Source organism: Mastigoproctus giganteus, chromosome 6 (assembly GCF_048544385.1).
Source record: "Mastigoproctus giganteus isolate SK-2022 chromosome 6, ASM4854438v1, whole genome shotgun sequence".
NCBI lineage: Eukaryota > Metazoa > Arthropoda > Arachnida > Uropygi > Thelyphonidae > Mastigoproctus > Mastigoproctus giganteus.
The window spans coordinates 33,326,524-33,348,926 of record NC_143580.1 but is presented as its reverse complement, the minus strand read 5'-3'; the positions used below and the strand labels follow the sequence as shown (position 1 = coordinate 33,348,926).

At 34.7% G+C, this 22,403-nt stretch overlaps 1 protein-coding gene across 1 annotated transcript in view; it reads right to left on the bottom strand.

Moving 5' to 3' along the window:
* LOC150084144 (small subunit processome component 20 homolog) overlaps positions 1-22,403 on the bottom strand; it is a 229,120-nt gene that overhangs the window by 98,703 nt on the left and 108,014 nt on the right. The window contains exons 13-15 of the mRNA XM_090376132.1: positions 16,761-16,911; positions 9,056-9,121; positions 2,101-2,250 (exon numbers count right to left, since the gene is read on the bottom strand). Of these exons, the coding sequence (XP_090232258.1) occupies positions 2,101-2,250; positions 9,056-9,121; positions 16,761-16,911 (367 nt within the window). The remainder of the gene's footprint in view (positions 1-2,100; positions 2,251-9,055; positions 9,122-16,760; positions 16,912-22,403) is intronic.

Sequence of the window (22,403 nt, the reverse complement as noted above, 5' to 3'; positions counted from 1 at the left end):
ACTTTCACAACACTAGGCAAAATGTATTCCAAAACTCAATTACTCTGTGGCTGAAAGCAAATTTCTGAACACCTAATGCAACCTCTAGGGATTTAAATTTGTTCCCTTGTTTCTGCAATCTGAGAAAGAGTAAAAATGCTATTAACATTTTTAATATACACTCTCTCATTAGATCACAAGGTATTTAATATACACTACCAATAGATCACAATGTGGTACCTAGTTTCCAAATGCTGCTATTTACAGAAACCTAATCTTTCTTAGTAAGAATAGCCTTCCGTATCTCTCCAATCCAACTAATCATGTTGCTCTTCCCTGCGCCCTTTCCAACAGATCCATGTCTCTCCTGAAATAAGATTTCTTCTAAACCTGAAAAATTTGTCAGTGTTCTAGATGTAGTCTAACCAATGCTTTATACAATGTCAAGCAAGGTAAAGAGTTAATTATAACTGTTTACCTTGTTTGACAAATTATCTCTGAATCCTATTTTCTGCATACATTTATTTGTTATATTACTAACATATTGTAATGAATGGCAGTGATTCACATCAGATTACAATTCTGCTATACCTACCACAAAATCTGGGATTCAATTTTTCAGCAGAACATTTGTCATATGAACTGAACTTTCTGTTGGCTCTCCTTACCTACAGAATTCTGTAGGTGATTAATTTTAAATTTAACTTATATCTTATATTTAATGTATACTAATTTACTAGCAAATATGTTAAATGTGCTTAGCATTCCCCCACACACACTTATACATAAGCTGCACTGGAGCTTAATGTACACAGCATTTCACCTCTTTATACTACCTGTGACATGGTGACACAATTGTTCATGGAATCACATGTAATCTCATTGCTAATGAAATAAAGATTTATTTATTTTCTTATAAATAAATAAATTTATTAAATAATTTAATAATATAGACTATTAAATAAGCTTCTGATAAGCATTAACCATTTTGTTAATGTTTATCAGAAATTCCTATGACAGACCCAGATCACCTGACATTAACTACTATAGATGAGCTATTTTGAAGAATGAATATGTTGACATTAAATCCATATTATAACTTCATACAACTGTAATTAAAATATTTCAAATAAATAATATTAACAATGGATAGAATAATGTGAATAAGCGAGATTAAAATCCACTGGAAGGAGTGACTAAATCAGAAAACAGTTAGTGCATTTCATAAGTGCAATACAATTATATGTATAAGGGCTGACCATAGAACACTGAAACTGATGCATTCCTCTGATAAATTACACTTTGGTGAATAAGCATCTAACAAGTTATTGCACATCTGAGCATGCTTACAACTCATTCCATTGTTTCACTTGTGCTTAGCATTTGAAGTCAGAGTGTTTTTGTGGCATGTCACATTTAACCACATCCAAGGGTACATGATAACACACATGAATTAAATTTTTTTTTAAAATTGGAAAGACCAAAATTTATCAATTGAGGCAATAATGAGTTGAGCTGTGCAGAGTTTGAGTGGTTCCATTATTTTAAAGTGGGATGAATAACCATTGAAAACAACAGCTCTTCTAGGCAACCTTCAACCAGCAGAACCAATGAATTGGTAATTTAAATACATATATAAATACAGAAGACTAAAAAGCAAAAGAGAAAAGAGGTAGGTATTTATTTCTTATAGCACATTAAGCTACTTTAATATGATTTGTGAATAAGATGTGTTGTAGCCAAGATTGCACGTACCATGGCTGTCTGTTGACCAAGTAACAAAAACAATTCTCATTTACTTGAACATGCAAAAACTGATGAAACATCTTAAAAAATGCCATATAACAAACTCCCAGTGACTTTTATCTGTTTGTCACATTAAAAAAAAAAAAAATAGAGTAGCTTTTGGATATTCTGAAATATGCTAACTTTCCAGCCAGTACAAAAAAAGCAGGTATAAGTGTGCACAGTGCTGAAGGAGCCTGCTTTAAAGCAGATTAAGCTCTTAGTTTTCATGAACCCAGTCTCAATTCTTTTTGTTCAGCCCTTATAGGTAATACAGTTCAAATCTACAGTAAAAATGCAACAGTCAATAATAAGTAGTGTATTAAAAATTTATACCTTTTGATATAAATCTAAAGGAAGATTTTTTTGCACTGCTTTCCATTCTAGCTTCTGCAGAAATTTTAGTTTTTCTCTATAATCATGGAGAGTAACAGGAACCTTTTCAGCCAGCATACAGATCAAGGATACAGACATCTGAGGAACTGACTGGAAGTAAAAATAAAGCAAATAAAATTAAATTCAGAATTAATAACAGCATTATGCCACACAAAAAACCATACTATTTAGGGCAAGTGAAAACAGAACATTTCTGAGTGTCTGTGAGAGAACTATAGAATGGCTAGGCATTAATTTTTAGTTGAAGAATTTTGAAAATGAATAGAATTCTGACATTAGCTATGAACAAATAGCATATTTTCCATATTTTAAGTTAAAATTTGAGAATTAAATGAAACTCACTTAATTCTTAAATTAAAATTTGAGAATTAAATGATAACTCATTTAATTCTCAAAATGAGTTAAATTAAGATTAAACACCCTTATTTTACCAAGTGAACATATTGCTGAAACTATAGCAAGCATTTTATTTGCAAGAAACTACTGTTACCTGTATGCGGGCAAAAAATAAAAACTAAAAATATACTGAAGTTATTTTTTTAATAACTGCTAAGAATATGAAAATGATATTTTACACTTGGTTTCATTGACAATAAAAAAAATTAACAAGAAATATTTAACAATTAATTTTGAAGGTAAAAGGATTAATACAAATATATATCTCCATGACTGACCTAGAATAATAATTAAATATTCTATTAAAAACAACCATGGTGAGAAGAGAGTAAAAGCACTAACATTTTCAACACAACAATGTTCCCTGTCAGAAAGCTTAATGTGTGCGTGGTGTGACAAACCATAGGGAAAATAATGTGACATTGAAGCCCACTCAGAGTCCCTATCTGGACTCAACAGAGCCATTACTGAATGAAATGGAAAGACATTTCATTCATTCAATTTCACACTTTCCAATGCTTATTCTAAAGGCCAATATCACTTACCCTTAAAAAACTGTTCATTGGAAGAATGAAGAAACATTTCCTTTCACACATTCTTAATTAACGGAAAGATTCTAGAGAGAGAATGTATTGTATTACAAGACAAAGAAGGCCAGGCAATGTATTAAATGATTCATAAATCACTATTGCATTTTTCTGAGTGTCACAATACTTCTGTTAACAAAGTTCACATCAACTTTGGCAATCATTTTCATAGTAGCTCATTCAGATCTCTCAAAGATAATGATTACTGATTTAAAAGTTGCTGAATATGCAGTCATTTTCTGAAACATCAAAAATTTGATTTACAATTTCAATTTATGCCCCCTTAGGTTCGTAATCTGAAGAAGTGGAAGAATCCCATCAGAATTCAGTGTGCTCAACCCATTCAAGGCCTTATTTACCTCAATCAGATCACCTCGCAGGTGCCTAGTTTCCAGCTGCTGCAATTTGCAGCACTTAAGTTCTCCTGGTAAGAGGATCCCTTCATTCCCCTCACCAATCTTGTTGCCCTTCTCTGTACACACTCAAGCAAATCTACATCCTTCCTTAAATGAGGCCTCCAGACCTGCATGCGGTACTCAAGGCGTGGCCTGACCATTGCCTTATACGGAGGTACAATCACCTCCTCTTCCATGCTAGCAAAATTCCTGTATATCATTGACAACAACCCATGACCTGCCCTGGCAGCCTGTCTGCACAATTATTCCCGGGTCTTTTTCATTTTCTACCACCTTAAGTGTAGTACCACACAGTTGGTATGTTTCTCTGGGGTTACTTCTACCCATATGCAGTACTTTGCATATGTCATGTTAAACTTCAGTTGCCACTTCTCAGCCCATCTCCCCAAATTTTCTAGATCCTGTTGCAATAACGCGCTGCCAACCTTTGTATCATCTACAAACTTTGACACTAAGTCTGATATACCTTCATCAATATCATTGATAAATATACAAATGCATTTAGGCCTAAACCGTGAACAATATTTCATAATAGGTATGAAACTTTTAGTAGCTTCAATGATTAATTCCTTGAATGCTTCCCACATAGAATTTGCTGTTGGTAACATCATCAGTTCATCCCACTGTACAGAATTTAAAAACTGTCTAAACTGTCTAAGACCACTGTAGTCACCTTTACGGAAGCAAAACCCCTTTCCTTTACCCCTGATGGTAATTATATCTTCAAGTAAATCCCACATCAGTACCCTGTGATCACTGCCACCGTGATTCCTTTATCTGCAAATTCTTAATACATGAATAATCACCTCTGAACACCTCTGATCAAAAGTATTACCCTCTCTGGTTGCCTTTCAAACATGCTGCTGCAGAAAACAATCATCCAATAAATCCACAAAAGTCTTACTAGTGTGCGAGTGATCAACCCACAAGTTCCAGTCAATATTTGGGAAGTTAAAATCCACCATTATAAGACATTTGATTTACTAGCCCACTATTTCTCTGTACAATTGTTCACTGTACTCATTTGAGTCATTTAGGCCTATAACACACTCCTACTCTTATTTTTGCTTTCGCAGTTCTTATGTCACACCAAATTGACTCAAGAGTGCACTGTTCATCTATATCAACTGGATGCACTTCTTTTGATTTTATGTTTTTCTTAATTAACAGCATAACACCTCCTCCCTTTCTATCTTGTCTATCCTTTCTGTACACAATGTACTCCCCAAATTCCAATTCTGCATTCCTAATATCTGTGTGGCAGCACGTTTCTGATATCCCAACAATATCAGCCTCTAATGTCTTGATCAACACTTCAAATTCATCAAATTTATTTACTATACTTCTAGCATTGATATACATGCACCTATTATTAGTTACCCTAACACATCTCATATACGCCCCTGTTTCACGACGACTGCCATCAGTTCCTGAAACCCCAACACCCCTCGCTCCAGGCCGCTGCTTATTCTAATAGAAGTAGTGCAAGAATCACCTTCACCTCTGCCTGCGACTACTTTTAACCTTTCCGTCCGTGGATCCCCCCCCCCAAGCTAGCAGTTTTCCAACCCACCTAACATTGCCTCTATAGCATCAGCAAATATTCTTGCACCGTTTCTATTTAAGCATATCCCATCCCTGTAGAAGCAGTCTATCCTGTTAACAAGCACAGACCAGGCCGAAAAAAATTCTACCCTTTGAGCCTTGCACATTCCCTCCAGGGCCAAATTGATTGACAAGGCTCTCTCCCCATCCTATCGTGTCTGGGCAGAATTGCAGACACTTTCAAATTTAATGTGATCTAAACACATCATTTTACTTTAACTGTTAAAGTAAACTTATGTATACTACGACCAACAAACTAATATTTTTTATTATTTAGCATTAGCAAGGGCACATGATGCAAGAAAGCAAGCTTATATAGCAAATAAACAAACAAAATAACAATTAATGAAGATTGATGATATAAACTTTTCAAAGTAAATTTTTAACTGATCTATCAGTTAAACAACATTTTGCTCTACACATAAAAACATGGATATCAGGTGCATAATAAAATTTTCACATATAAAGATTAAAAAGGTTAATTATCTTCATAGCTGAGTTAATAAATTAGTTTATCACATTTTTGAAGTCTGCTTATAGATCAAATCCACCATAGGATAATTACACACACTGATGTGGCTCTCTCAATCAGTTATAAATTTAGATGCAGATATCATCAGTCTTCCCAAATAATAGAAACAAGAATGTCTTGATGCTATGCCAAATCCATAGATATCAAATTGTTAACACATTTGAGAAATCTATAAACTGAGCTGAATATTTGCTGGATTTGAGAATTTGTACTGAAATGACCTGGTTGTACTGACAGTGTCCATATAATAAATATCAAGAAATGTGTATTTTTTGATAGATTGGTAAAAAAATAAAATAAAATAAAATGAAATATAGTAGCAACACACACATTTGACCAAAATTTGAAAAAAACCCCTATACTCTACCATATAGTGTTTGGCAAGGTCGTCCAGAAAAAAGGTAAATGAAATGGAACAAACCTTTCATCATTCACTTACCTTTTGTTTTTGCACATATTTTGTATATGTATACAGGTAGTTCCCGACTTTACGAGTTAATTCGGTCCTAGCGCGTGCTCATAAAGCGGGAATTTAATTTCTCATAGACATAATGTTAAAAACAGGGGTTACGTTCTCAACAATGAAATTAGTTAGCTAATTAGTTTATGTTTAAACAATGATTGATTTATCCAAAGAAATTAAAACATTGGCTGGAAAATCAAGCAAATTATAATTTAAAGAAATTATTTATGACTTAAAAATGTTAAAGAATGTTTATTCTTCATCATCGACTAAATGCACACTTGTTGATCACCCATTGTTGTGTTGACACTCATTATTGGTTTGTTGCACAAGGAGTCATCGACTTCAGAAATGCTTTGAGAGGCATTTGCTTCCAAGATAATCTCTTCTCTTTTCTTTAACAGTAAACAAGAGTATACAAACAAACAAAAAATAAACATAAAAAAGAAAACATTACAGAACACCATATTAAGGAAAATATTTACAGAATATATTCACAACACAAGTAAAACTAAAACCAGTTAGTTAACATATTTACAAAAACTGAGTTAGGAATGGACTCCTTGGAAAGCAGAGTATTTATTATCTGATCTCACTGTGCCATTGTGTCCCAGATGAAACGAACAGTCCAATGAAAGCACAGCTCTTCTTCTTCTTCTTTGCACCTTCTCTAAAAATCTATGGGAACTTCCTTTAGATGCAGCCTGCAGACCAAGACACAATATTTCAAGTGTGGTCTCACCATTGTTTCATAAGGTCGCAATCAACAATACTTCTAACTCTATGCTCTAAGAAAAAACTTATAAAAGTTGTGACAGAACTCATAAAAATTCTCTGAATCAAGAAGTATTACACTTAGTTCAGATTTATAAGAATCCAACTCTCACATAATGTCCTCGCATATAATGTCCTCACTAACACATGTATATAATCCTCTTTTTCTCTGTACAAGCATATAAATGTTTGCTTAAGGCCCAATTTATTTAACTGCTCTTAAAAGGACCAAACATTCCTGCAAAACTAAGGCTAATCCAAGGCCTAGTTCTAGGTTTTATATACTCTATTCATGGAAACACTACAATAGGCTTCTTTGTTTTTCTGTTCTCTCCCATCTATCTTACCAAATAAACTCTGTTGAGAACTGCAAACATAGTTTCTCATCCCTGATCATAGAAATGCCATATTTTATCTCAGAAGTTGGGCATGAGTCCACTCCAGCTATTTCTCTTCTCTTGCTAACTCTGGTTTAATATACCACAGCTCTCTAATTACAATCAAGCCAATAGGTCCTTTTCTAGAAACACTTGTCCTCCCATGTTGATAGAATTTTAACCTATAATTTATCCAATTTGGGTGTCTCAGCCCCATACTGGCAACCCATTTTTAATATATATATATATTTTTTTTTTTTTTCAGTAGCCATATAGGTTCCCTAGTAACAGGTTACATCACCAGAAGCTAGTGAGTGGACACAGGGGGGTCTGGACCTAACTAACTTTCTCCAGAAGCCTAGTTTAGGAGACACGGGAGTCTCTTACCCGTTAGAGAATCTTATAATAATCTATATATAAAGAAATTATTTCCAAATGAATTGGTAGATGGAAACCGACATGCAAACTCTGCAGATTACAAAAGCACTACATATAATAATTAAGACAAATGAAAATTATTTAATTACAGTAGAACCCAGATAAGAAATTCCCACATAAGTTTGGTTTCTTAGTTCCCAATTTCAATTCTATATATTGTAATGTATTGTTTTCCAGCAAAAGAAGTTTCCCGGGTAGGTAAAAAGCTTTCCCGCATAAAAAGTACATGATAAAGAATACAAGGTGTATTATTTATTATAATGACATTTTCCGACTTAATATGTTTTTTAAATATAGAAATTCTTTATTTTTATATTAAAAAAATATAAAGCAATATAAAAATTTTGGTAATCGAACAAGTTAGTGCACAGCATCATTTTAGTTCCTAGTAAATCACCAAAGTAGGTGCAATGCATCATTTTTTACATCTCATATGTAAATGCCTTCATAACGAGTTGCCCTGATAGTGCACTACTTCCAATAAAGAAGACTAATATTACTTATTCTCGGCAGATACCACCACCCAGGGGTGGTGGTATCTGCTGCCAGGAATCCACTTGTGAAGTATTGTCTATTCAATAATCCACTGTCAAAGGTAGTTCAGTATCAGGGAAACTCGTTGTGAAGGCATTCACAATATGAGATATAACAAAAATGATGCCATTTTACCAACTTTGGAGATTTACTACGAATGCACTAACTTGTTTGATTAGTGAATTTCCGTAGTCACAGGCTTTCAGTACTCAAACCTTTTTAATATAAACATTTTGATATAATGGAAGTGACATATTGCAATTATTTTCACCAATATCCATAATTGGATACATCAACCACATTAAATGTTAAGTTCTGATGGTTGTGAACAGTTCTGAATTACTTAGTGGATTGTTGCTCTGTCTTATTGTGACCTTTTGAGGTATGCTGAAACTCCAAAGGAGCCTGTTCTTCCATCTTGGTAATGAGTTTGATGAACAGATTGTTAAGTAATTACAAATAATCAGTTTAAAAATGTTTCCCACGGGCATTCATAGTACTATTTCAGAATTTATAAAATATTTATAAATTCTGAAATAGTACTTAAAAATGATCTTTAACTTATGTATGTACATATTTTCATTTTTATTTGTGTAGTTAATAATATTTCATACCATTAGGTCATTTTCCCTTCTAAGAAGTTTTCCCCCAAAAGAAATTCTAAACCTCCACTCCCTTGGAAAACTTATCCGGGTTTTGTATGTTATATATTATAAATTATACACACTGATAGCTTATTTGGAGTTATAAATTTGAAATTTAAGAACACTTACTTCATCTTCAATTGGTGGTAGAGGTAAAGGAAAGGAATTTAAAATTCTCAGTGTTAGCAATCGAACCTGAATTGGGAAAAATAATTATACAAATCCTTGAAATTCAGATTAATGGCAATAAGTGAAAACAAACTGTGAGTATTCATTTTAATAGTAAAAAAGAAAATGTTTTGATCAATAAACCTGAGATAAGTTCAAATATCTTTAGTAACTATACCAAGGGAATATTTTCCTTGGTAATATAAATAAAAAAATCTTTAAAGAACAAGATGATGGGAGAGGAATACATAATTATAGGCTGACACCACTTATAATATTATCATAAGTTAAAAATACAATCCAGTTATAAGAGATATGAATGAGTTAAATTTCAACAAAAAAAAATGCAGTTACAAGTGGCATAAATTAGTTGCATTTCAACAGTTGCAGTTTTCAATTATTGGAAAGGTAATTCCTAGTTTATAATGATTAAATATCTTTGACATTAGGTTTGGTTTAAGTTCTATAAATTTCATAAGTGAAACAACAACATCACAAGTAAACTAGACTGAAGCATTAAAAGGATGATATAACATGCACAAAACTGTGTTGTATAATATAATTAATTTACACTCCACCCCACAAGAATTAAATGAATATACATATCGGACAAATATCCTGCCCACTCTTATAAATATCATGCATATAAATACTGTTACAGCAAATCAAAATGGACCAGAATTTAGTGAAACATTGCATAAGAATATAAAATGGTACTGGAAATTGATAAAGAAATGAAGTTTGTGAAGATCAGTTTAAAAGTTTACACGGCGCCTCCGTAGCCAGGTGGGAAGGAGCAGCAGTGCATAGCACATGCTTCTTGATTAGACCGGGGTTCGAGCCCGTCACCACCAAATACGGAGGATGCGGAAAGGTCAGGGAATGACCACCGCATATCCCGGAGCAATATGGCCTTAGTTGCTAATGCTCCGAAAAACCAAATAACAAACAAACAAAAGTTTACATTTATATTTAACTGTTTGCTTATATTTATTTTATATGATAAATCCAACAGTCTTATCTCTTTTTCTCTGATGTGAATATTTTAGCAGTAATTGAAGGTTTTGTTTCTTTGACATATCATATGTATTACATAAGTGAATACCAATACTATGATATATAAAAGCCTGTAGTATTTGTATAATGTTATATGGGGGTTGCCTGTAATATATACAGGCAACCCCCATATAACACGGAACTTCTACAACACAGTTTTGCTATAACACGATTGATAAATTGCGGCAATCTTCACACAACACGGTACTTATATAACTGTAAACCTCGCATAACAGGGTAAAACTCTGCTATTACGTTGGATGTAATTTTTTAACATTTCCACTCTTTTTGGATCCCCGCTGCTGACTCGCTAGTTAAAAAAAAATTATTGAGAAATCCCTGTATTTTATTTTGTTGGGAAATTATCGTGTTACGTTCTGTGCTATGAAACTTGTACTTGGTGAATTTGTGGAAAAATCTAGATTTCAAAGTTCTATTACTATTGAATAGCACACCAGGCCATCCAAAAGATTTAAGTCAAATGTTGAAGTTATGTTTGTTTGTTTGTTTGTTTGTTTGTTTTTGGTTTTTAGGAGCATTAGCAACTAAGGCCATAAGTTATAATATGCGGTGGTCATTCCCTTGACCTTTCCGCATTCTCCGTATTTGGTGGTGACGGGCTCGAACCCCGGTCTAATCAAGAAGCCTGTGCTACGCACTGCTGCTCCTGCCCACCTGGCTACGGAGGCGCTGAAGTTATGTTTCTACCATCACAGTTGTACTAGGTTAATACAACTTCTTTCATTCAGCCATTAGAACTGATTACTTCAGAAAATCGTTACAATGGATTTTGTAAAAAATTAATTCCGAATCTATTGAGGTAATGGAGGCATGGAAACATTTCTCAATTGTGGACTGTATCAGAATCATAGCTTTATCGCTCAAAAAAGTAAAACCATCAACGTTAAATGTGTGTGGAAAAATGTATGGCCAGAGTCAGTTCATTCAGGAAATATGATAGAAAGGGCAGAAAACGGAACCGGTGCGATAGCAGAATTTGCTACGTCGGTAGGAGGGGAAGGTTTTGAGGATATGACTACTGAATCTGTGGGTAGCACAGTTGATAGAATCGCCCTCCTCCCCACACTGGTTGGAAAAGACCAGCGTTCAAATCCCGTCGATGAAGGGAGGAATTTTTATAGGTCTTTTTCACAATGTGGCTTAGTTAGTCGGGCTCAGGTGAGGATAGCATAGCATGGTTTTCTCTCCTGGGATCTCTGGTTGTTCGTCCAGCAAAACAGAAAATCGACCTCAGGACACACGCAATTTATAGACAATATACACAGAGTAACATGGCCTTAGTCATCTATGCTCCTAAAAAAATATAAAAAAGATGATTACTGAAGATGTTCAAGAATTACTGGTAAAAAAAGAGGCTGGCAAAGCGGATTTGGTGGAAATGGCATTGAAGATAAAATCAAATCAATTCAGAGGATGATAGAGCAGACGAGCTCCCAGGAGAATCATCATCAGCAGATGTAGATGCTGCCCGAAAATTCCGAGAAGAACTTTTAAAAATCATTAAAGAAGGTGGATATAGTGCAGACCAGGTATTCAATGCTGACGAATTTGGGTTAAACTGGAAAAAAATGCCAAAATTACATGACAAAATCAATGTTAATTAACCGATCTTTAAATCCTCGTGCTATGAAAGCGATTGACAAGTCCACCCTCCCTATTTATTGGAGAGCCAACAAAAAATGGCATGGCTTACAGCTAGAATATTTGAAAATTGGTTTTTTAACTGTTTTGTGCCTGATATAGAAAAATACACAAAGAAAAAGAATATCGCCCTTAAAATTTTACTAATTTTAGATAAGACGACAGGGCACTCAAAAAATGTAACCTATCTGAATATTAAAATAATTTATTTGCCGCCTAATATGTCACTTATTCAACCCCTTGATCAAGGGATAATTTCAACATTTAAAGCGTATTATATTCGTCAACCAATCACAATAAAAGTGAAAATTACAAAGAACTAGTACACAAGTTGATTGAAAATTGCAGAATGACAATTAAGCTCCATTACTCGTACTCTCATCTAGAGTTTTTCAGACCAAATCTGGGTGATGTGAATGTACAAGTAAGACACAGTCAATGGAGAAGGGGTAGCAAGAAAGGTGGGATAAAGTTATGATGAGTGACTATATCTGGTTCTTAGTTTGGGATGATCACAATAATCACAAAATACAAAGGCATTCAAATATACATATTTATGGAAATTCTTCTTGATTAATCTAAGGAGAGTTTATACTTTTTTAATTTGTTGCTTAGTTGTAGTAAAGATTAATACTCTATTCCACACAGAACTGAAAATATTGTTAATAAATGTGACGTATAGCGTTATTTGTATTAATTCTGCTCCATGTGAATGATTACTGTATAAACTGGAGCAATGTGGCACGAGGGGAAATTATTACTATGAAATGTTTTTTTTTTACCAAGATCCAAGATTCAATGTTTCTCCTCATATAGACACCCCCTAGACTCACCAGGTGCACTGGTTGTCTCTGAACCTTTTCAAAACCCTTAATTTTATTTTTTAGGTGTGGTCTCCATACTTCGATACAGCACTTCAAGTGCAGTCTCACAACCACTCTCATTAATCACCCACAATCCCAGCTACCCACACTCACTACCATTCTCATTACCATTTTCTCAATTTTCACATATGCAAATTTTAACACCATGTTCTGCATACCTTCGTCCAGGAAATTTAAGAAAACCAAGAGCAGTCAAAGCAAAAATTGCTGAGCGACTCCACTTCTAAACCTAGTCCATTCTGCAGTAACCATTAATTAAAACCCTTGAGCCATTCCATAATCAATATAAAGATCTTGTCAAATGCGTTGCTAATATCCAAATAAGCACCAAAGTTACTTCCTGCATTCAACTCATGTGTGACACTGACATAATAATTTATCACGTTAATTAAACAAGATTTTCCCTTTACACAACTGTGTTAAGAAAACCATTTCTATCTAGATGACACGGCACTATATACTTAATCACTACTGCCATGATTTTCACTCCTAAATTAGAATTATTGGTCTATATTTATACAATTCATTCTTAGAACAACCTTTGTAGATTAACAAATACATTGGCACTTCAATTTAAGGGAATCACCCAAATCTAATGAAACCTTCATAATTTACCTTAATGGTTTAATGCATTCTCTTGTCACTTCCATTAAAGTATATGCAATCTACTCCAAGAGGCCTTACTAGCTTAAGGCTCCAAGTTTTTCTAGCAAAAGAAAGGCGCCTTTCTGTAATTTCTATAATTTTTCAGGACAATTTTTTCTCATCGAAGGAACTTTCATCTGTAAAGATCAATGAGAAGTACATATTCATCAGCCAGGTTATCACTGGTTTTCCCACAACTATTGTACAAAGGACCAATCTTATTTGCTTTTTTACCTTGTATTTATATATTTGTAAAACTTTTTTTCTTTGTTCTTTTAGACAGTGATTATTCACACTTAGCCCTTGCCATCGTATCCATTTGTGGTACTAAAAAATAACTATTATATATGTCGGTGTTTTTTGTTCCTCTATAACAGCAGTTCCCAACTGTTGGTTCCAAACCCCCAGGGGTTTGCAAACCACTAAAAATTCTACAATGGTGTCCGCTTAGATTTACATAGGTATATTATTGTAAACAACAAAATATAACTAATAATAAACAATAAAGTAAAATAAAATTAAATTTTTTAACCACATCTTACACAATTCCTTATAATTAATTTACTATCTTGCCGTATATCATGTTAAATAAATACGTTTTCCATACTAAATTTTTTTTCATTCTCAAGAATAATTATGTATAGGTACTTTTTTCTTTTTTTTTTTTAGAACCTATAGTACTTAGTACCATGCGTGGGTTGAAAGTTCAAAAGGTGAAAGAAGATGCTTGTTGACATTAGACTCAAACTTCTTTAGATCGTAATTTTCAGGAAATATTTATGAAAGAAGGCTGTTCCAGAAAACAGAAGTTGAATGAATAAACAAGGAAGAAGAAAAGTTGGTTCTGTGAGCTTGAACTTGGACAGTAAAAGGATGTTGACTGGTTGCAGCACGTGTTCGGACTGCTTTGAAAGAGAGAGTGGGAATTATAGAAGCCAATTCAGAAGAACAGTGCCCATGCAAGCATCTATAGAAAAAGGCATGCAATAGAAACAAAGTCTCTGAGACAGAGAGTGGAGAGACTCTGTTAGAGATGAGATTTTAATTAACCTAACTGCCCTCTTTTGAATGGAATTTAGAAGCCTGAGAGAGGTTTTGGGGGCACAGCCCCAGATGTGGGAACAATATTCCATGGGAGGGCGCATTTGCGATTTCTATAGAGTCAACAACTGTTTGGAAGAAAAGTAATGCCAAGAGCAAAAGAGAAAACCCAGTTTATTAGATGCAAGGAAGCAATATTTGTAATGTGCTTTATGCTAAGAGAGATTAGAAGTCAGGGTAATCCCCAAGATCTTGCCTAGAAATTGGAGCATCATCGAAGATAAGCACAGGAGCAGAAGAATTCTTTTTGTGAGATATAAGACAGGACTTTTAGAAGGATTGAAATTAAGTTATCTGTGTCACACTGGAGAATTACTTGGAGATCAGCATTTAAGAAATTGGCAGTGGATACTCGAGTAGTTGAAGCTGTTTGAGAAGTGCAAAGTTTCTCAAACTGGAAGGTGGAATGCAATGTGCTATCATCAGCAAAACTATGGATAGGATTTCCGGTGGCGCACTATGGCCACAGATGCCGATGTGCCTAATAAATTCCCGAACAAACAAACAATAGGATTTCCGGTCAATGGAAGGTCATTAATATACAAGAGGAAAAGAGTGGGAGAAAAAAACTGAACCCCAGCATTAGTGGAGAAGTTAGAAGAGAGAGAGAGCCATCTACCATTACCCACATTGAGCAGTCAGAGAGAAAACTGAATTCCCAGTTACAAAGAACAGTTGGCAAACCATAGGATGGAAGCTTATTTAGAAGGCCTTTATGCTAAACATGATCAAAAGCCTGTGAAATGTCAAGAGCAATGGCTTGAGTTTCACCAAACTTTTCCATTGAATTTGTCGACAGATGGGTAACATAAGCTAGAATATCATCAGTAGAAAGACACTGACGGAATCCATACTGGCGATCCTTGATCAAATGAAAGATTTCCAGATAATTTAAGAGTTGGTGGTTAATTGGTTTTCCATTACTTTGGAAAGAGTAGAAGTAATTGCAATGGGACGATAATTGGATGGAAGGGATTTGTCATCCTTTTTAGGAACCGGCTAGATATGAGCAAATTTCCAATATGAGCCTTCCAATATAATAATTTTAGATACTCGCTGAATACGAGCACCTTTTGACTAAGAAAGTGAAAAAAGACGACACAAAACAGGAATAAGTTCAACGGCACAGGTTTTGAGAACAAGTGGAGAAATACCATCAGGCCCTAGAGCTTTCTTAGCATCGGATTCATCAAAATCCTTCTGACATCCTTTTGACGGAAGACTAAAGGAGGCACTGAATGGAGTGTATTGGGAATGATTTGAGGTGATTTACCAAGATCATCAATACGTGAGTTGGAAGAAAAATAGTATGCTAGTTGGTCAGCTTTATCTTTGGCAGATGTGGAACAGAACCATCTGGTTTTGCCAGAGATGGGAACAGAGATGGGCAAAAATTGCAGCCAATATCTTTGGCAAGAGACCAGAATGCTCAGCTACCATTTGGACAAAAAGCAAGATTTCTACTCTTAGCCTGTTGTAAAATAGTTTGGACTGATTAATAACTGCTTTACAAAGTATAAATAATAATTAATAATAATTTTTATTATTATGCAATGTCGCTTATAAAAACGTAGTACTGGAAATATTTTATAATAAAAATTCAGAAATATTATACAATTTCAGAGATTATAGGCTTAGTGGTTCACATTAAAAATATTATGTTGAAAGGGGTGTACGATAAAAAATATTACATTGAAAGCAGTTCACAAGTCAAAAAAGGTTGGGAACTGCTGCCCTATCCCATGATATCTTTTTTTTTGCTCAATTAAACCACCCAGTTCCTTATTCATCAATTTCATAAACATAATTTTATGATTTTTTTATAAAAATAATGCCAGTTTTTAAAACTGTTACTTTTTTAATAAATGTCATCAACTTCTAAGTAAACCGCATGTGTAATATCTTTAATTATTTTATTTTTATGTAATAGTATATCATCACATGATCTCCCTTATTCCTAACCATCACTATGCATTCAGATTGTATGGCTCATTAATATTAACAGTTTCCATACTGCTATACGTGCACTTTTACAATAGTTGATTGATTTCTGAATGACCATCACTTTGCATGCATTTAACTCAATAAGCTTGCAATTTCATCAGCAGAATCTGAATTCATATATTCTGACACATGTAGACTACTGAATCCACTTAACCATAGGGCCATACATTTTTGTGAGCATACGGAAGCACAATTATGTGAAAATGAGGGATTTTCAAATTTTTTTTGATTGAGTATCACATTAATGTGCCATCTTACAATCAAAGATATTCTGTAATACAAGATATTACAATTATATTCATTTTACCACTTACCAGATGAAATGGAGAAGCAAGATTATGAAAAATAATAGAGAAGAATTCTTTGCACAGGTATTCAGAAAGGAGAGCATCGTAACTTGAAGACAGTGCATATGACAGGTAAAAATCGACACAGCGAAGTAAGGAAACAGAAGATGGGTATAATCTAGAAAATAAAAATAAAATAAATTTAAAATTTGTGAAAATAAAAATTCAATTTTTGCTTTGTAGCTGTTGAAAAATAACAACACAAGGGTTACCTGTTGAAAAATAACAATACGAGGGTTACCTGTTGAAAAATAACAATACGAGTGTTACCTGTACTCAAACCATTTATGGTTTGAGTACAGGTAACCCTCGTATAACACAGTTATTAGGTTCCTGTAAAATGTCATATTGTTGAAATCATGTTATACGGGACTAAGAAAAGTACAAAAAAGGGGGTTACTTTCCAAAAGCTAACAAAAATACACCATTCTAGATTTCATTTATCTTCTGCTCTCTTCAAAAATTCAGTAATCTGGGTTTGTTTACTTTTGCTTGATAAATCTTTGTGAATTTCATCGTATGGAACAAAGTACTTCTGGAGCTCCCTTTTGAACTTTGGGTTCATTTCATTCAAGAATATGCATTCAAAAAATAAGATTCTAATTGCTAGGCTAACTTTATGCCTTCCAGTATGCTTTTTAGTGTAAAATTTGGAAGTTTAGAATTTTCATCTGTGATATCATCATCTGAATTGATTTGATTTTACCTCCGATGCCATTTGCACCAAATCCGCTATGCCGGCTTCTTTTTCTACCCAGTAATTCTTGAACGTCTTCAGTAATCATATCTTTTTTTTATTTTTTTAGGAGCATCAGCAACTAAGGCCATGTTACTCTGTGTATATTGTCTATAAATTGCGTGTGTCCTGAGGTCGATTTTGTTTTCCTGGACGAAAAACCTGAGTTTCCGGGAGAAAAAACTATACTACCTTTGCCTGAGCACGACTAACGCTGTGAAAAAGACCCATAAAAATTCCTCCCGTCATCGACAGGTTTCAAACTCAGGTCTTTTCCACCCAGTGTGGTGAGGACGGTGATTCTATTTGCTACCCACGAGGGCTTCAGTAGTCAATCAAAATCTTTCCCTCCTACCGACGTAGCAAGTTCTACTATCGCACCGATTCCATTTACTGCCCGTTCGATCATATTTCCTGAATGAACTGACTCTGGCCATACATTTTTCCACACGCATTTAACGTTGATGGTTTTACTTCTTTGAGCGATAAAGCTATGATTCTGATACAGTCCACAATTGAGAAATGTTTCCATGCCTCCATTATCTCAATAGATTCGGAATCAATTTTTTCCGAAATCCATTGTAACGATTTTCTGATGTAATGAATTTTAAAGGTGGATATAATGCCTTGATCTAATAGCTGAATGAAAGAAGTTGTATTAAACCAGTACAACTGTGACGGTAGGAACATAACTTCAACGTTTGGATGATTTAAAAATCTTTTGGATGGCCTGGTGTGCTATTCAATAGTAATAAAACTTTGAAATCTAGATTTTTCCACAAGTTCAACAAGTACAAGTTCAATAGCACAGAACGTAACACAGGAATTTTCCTAACAAAATAAAATACAGGGATTGCTCAAGATATATATATATATATATATTTTTTTTTTTTTTTTGACTATTGAGTCAACAGCAGGGATTCAAAAAGTGGAAACGTTGAAAAATTACATCCAACGTAATAGCAGGGTTTCCTTTCCCCCGCACAAAAATACCGTTATGTGAGGTTTACCGAAATTCTCTAACTGTGTCGTGCGAGGATTGCCGCAATTTATCAATCGTGTTAGAGCGAAACCGTGTTGTAGAAGTATCATGTCATGCGGGGGTTGCCTGTACTTGTTATTTTGAGTTTGAGTATATTAACAAAAAAAAACCCCATTTATGGTTCTTGGCATTCCATAAATCAAAATCGACAAATAACATGATTAGCAAATATGATGTGCAAATACACTGGTACTCAAAAACTATGAAACAAGCACAAAAAACAGGAACAAAATTTTAAGAAAACATACAACCTATTACAACACAGATCATATAATCAGGTAATTAGAGACTGTTCTTGGAATCTCTGCATTTCTTGTTATCACTTGCATTTTTATTCCAGATCAAAATGATAAACATTTTTATAAAGACAGTCATCATTATGAAAATGTACAAAGACATCATTTGTCGTTGTTGTTGTTTGTTGGATTTATTGGTGCAAGGGCTAATAAGGCCATAATGCACCTATCACAATCTTATTTGGTACATGATTGTTATATTAAATAAAAGGATTCAGATCAGATGATATTTGTTTATCATTTTGAGGAAGATAAAAACATCATTAATATCGTGTCGGTCTCCGAGAATCTGCTGTAAGGTAAGTTTATTAGAGGAATATAGATGTGAAGAGAAAGCTGTTTGTCGTTCTCTCAGATATAATGGGCATTCAATGATCAAGTAGTTTACTGTGAGTTGAGTTTGACAGTTGCTGCATAGTGGAGTAAATAACTGTGAGTTAGGTGGGTATGTCCTATTCGCATTCTGGCAAGTACTACTTCTTCCTTTCTATTGCCTCTTAGGCTTGATAGCCACTGCTTGTGATCGTTTTTCATCTGAAAGAGCTTATTGCTTTTTCCTCCCTGCCAAATGGATAGCCATTTTTTTCTAACAGTGCTACGTATGATGCGTTTTAAATCTGTGTAAGGTATCTGCATGTCTGATGTTATGTGACTGGCATTCTTGGCAGCAAGATCCGCTTGTTCGTTTCCTATGATTCCAGAGTGCCCAGGTATCCAACAGAAAATTAATTTTTGCCTGTTTGCAAGAAGCTGCACTAACTTGATTTGAATTTGTTGTAGTAACGGATGACTGGAAGGAAATTTACACTGAAGAGCAGAAACAGCGCTTAAGGAATCAGTGTAGATAATAGTTTGAGGATATAATGACTGTTTTACATTGTCTAGAGCCATCAGGATAGCATACAGTTCTGCGGTGTAAATACTGTACTCCAAAGGGAGCTGCTGGGATATTGTAATGTTTGGTAGAACTGCAGCTGTATCAACTTTACTATCTGAAAGACATCATTTGGATGAGCCTTTGAGGTGAAAAGCAATAGGTGGAATGAAGGCAGGTCAAAGCCCGCTTGAAGTGACTAAGCAGCTTATTATGATTTTCTGTATTGTAAAACTATGGAACCAGTTTCAAAACATGCAAACTTTCTCCTGAAGATCTATTAAAGGCCATCTTGCATCACTTCCACAAAAGATGATGCCTTACAATTAGGGCCTGGTAATGGCTCCACCTGAGGCATCACAGAGACCTTACAGCAAATAGTGTCAAATGGACCCAGGAGTAACAAGGTATTAAGCACTTTATGAGTCAAGATGCAGTCTTCAATCAAATTCACGAACACGTTTTCGTCTGGAGGGTATTTGGAATGAGACCTCATCAGACTAACATCAAGGAACAGAGAAATATTTGGAGATCGTGATTTTATAGTGTGGGTTGAAAACACTGTCAATAGCAGTAAGAAATCAGGATGATATTTTGATTCTTATGTTCATCCTTTTTGGTCCAGACATTCCTTTTTTGGATGTTAACAGTTTGGAACTGAAACTGAAAAATTCCTCTTATTACAAGTTTTTGTAACAGAAGTAATTAAGCCCCTTAATTTGTGGTAATTATTTCCATACCCTTTCCAATGAAATCGACAATAATAAGTAAGAAAAGAAGTCCAGCAATTGAGGAAATGGAGAAACTTTTAAGTGTGTGGCTGGAAGATTAGCAACAAGAATGAATGCCTTGTAGCCTACAGCTCATTCAAGAAAAAGAAAAAAGTTTATTTGAAGACAAAGAGTAAGCATGGTGGAAGTGCTGATGAAGAGACCTTTAATGCAAGTCATGAATAGTTCCAATGCTTCAAAACACAAATAAATCTGATACACAATAAAGTGAGCAGTGAGGCAGCTAGTGCTGATGAGAAAGCTGCCAAACAATATCCAGAGTTCTTGTAGGACATTACTGTTAACGAGGATTACAAGCCAGAACAGATCTTTAATGTAGATGAACTGGCTTGTTTTGGAAAAAAATGCCTGATTGCAAATACGTTATGAAGGAGGAAAAGAAAATGCCCAGGTACAAGGCAGCAAATGACCAACTAACACTACTGCTAGGGGAATGTGCTACCAGCAACTGCAAACTCAAACCACTGTTAGCATTCCACACAGAAAATCGAAGGGTTTTTGCATTAAAAGGCATTATCAAGGCTTCACTTCCAGTCATCTGGATGTATAACTTTAGGCCTAGGTTACTCTCAAAATCTTCAGGGAGTAGTTCCACAAACATTTCATATAACAAGTACTGTGCTGAAAACAACCTTCCATTCAAGATCCTGTTAGTACTGGATAATACTCCTGGCCATCCACCTCACCGGGATTATTTTCATTCTAATGTTAAAATGATGTACCTGCCAGCACCACTTCCCTCTTAAAGCCAATGGATCAGGGGGTTATTGCAACATTCAAGCTTATTCCACACAAAGAACTTTTAAGGAAGCATTAACAGCAACAGAAGGAATGACCTTAAAGCAGTTTTGGAAGAAATATAACATCTACAATGTAATCAAGAATATATATGCTACCTGGCATGAGATAACATTATCAAATATGAATGGGACCTGGAAGAAACTCAACTCACAATTTGCTCATGACTTCCATACATTTAAACAGGTAGAGTCAGTCTCAAAAAATGTGGTGGAGTTCGGATTGTTTGCTTGTTATTTGGTTTTTAGGAGCATTAGCAACTAAGGCCATATTGCTCCGGGAATATGCAGTAGTCATTCCCTGACCTTTCTGCATAATCCGTATTTGGTGGTGATGGGCTCAAACCCCGGTCTAATCAAGAAGCGTGTGCTACACACTGCTGCCAATGTGGAGTTCGGAAAACAATTGGATCTCATAGTGGAGGAAGAGTGTGTTTACCAACTGTTGGAAAGCCTCAGGAGCTGACTAACGAAGATCTCTTCGAACTTGAAAAAGTCACAGCAGGAGGCCCTGAAGAGGAAGAAGTTGCTGAAATAAACTCACCTGCAAGCAGCTAACTGAAGCTTTTTTCTTTAATAGATAAAGCACTATCATCTTTCGAGGTTCAAGATCCTAACACCAAGAGGCTCACCAAACTGGCAGCAAGTGTAAACAATGCCACTGCCTGCTACAAAGAGAAGAAAATAGTGCAGATTAAAATCCATCAGTTTTTCAAGAAAGTGGACATAAACATATGGCATCCACATCCCCAGGTGGTACCATGACCAATCAATCTGCTCCCAGTTCACCAGAATCGGAGTCATCAAAAGTTTACGATACTCCATCTCCACAACACCGACAATAATGTGAGCAAATTAAACTCTTGTTTATTTTTGTTCTTGTATACTGTATCTTGTTTATATGTTATACAGTACTGTTTACAGGTATTAGAATAAATTACTTTTGAATAAATACTGTACTCTACATTATTATTCACTGTGTGTTTTTTCTGCCTCATTTAACTCGGTTACAAATCATAAAATGCTGTAAGCAATACTGTATATACAGCCTTGTGAAGTTTGTTGGAGTTATAA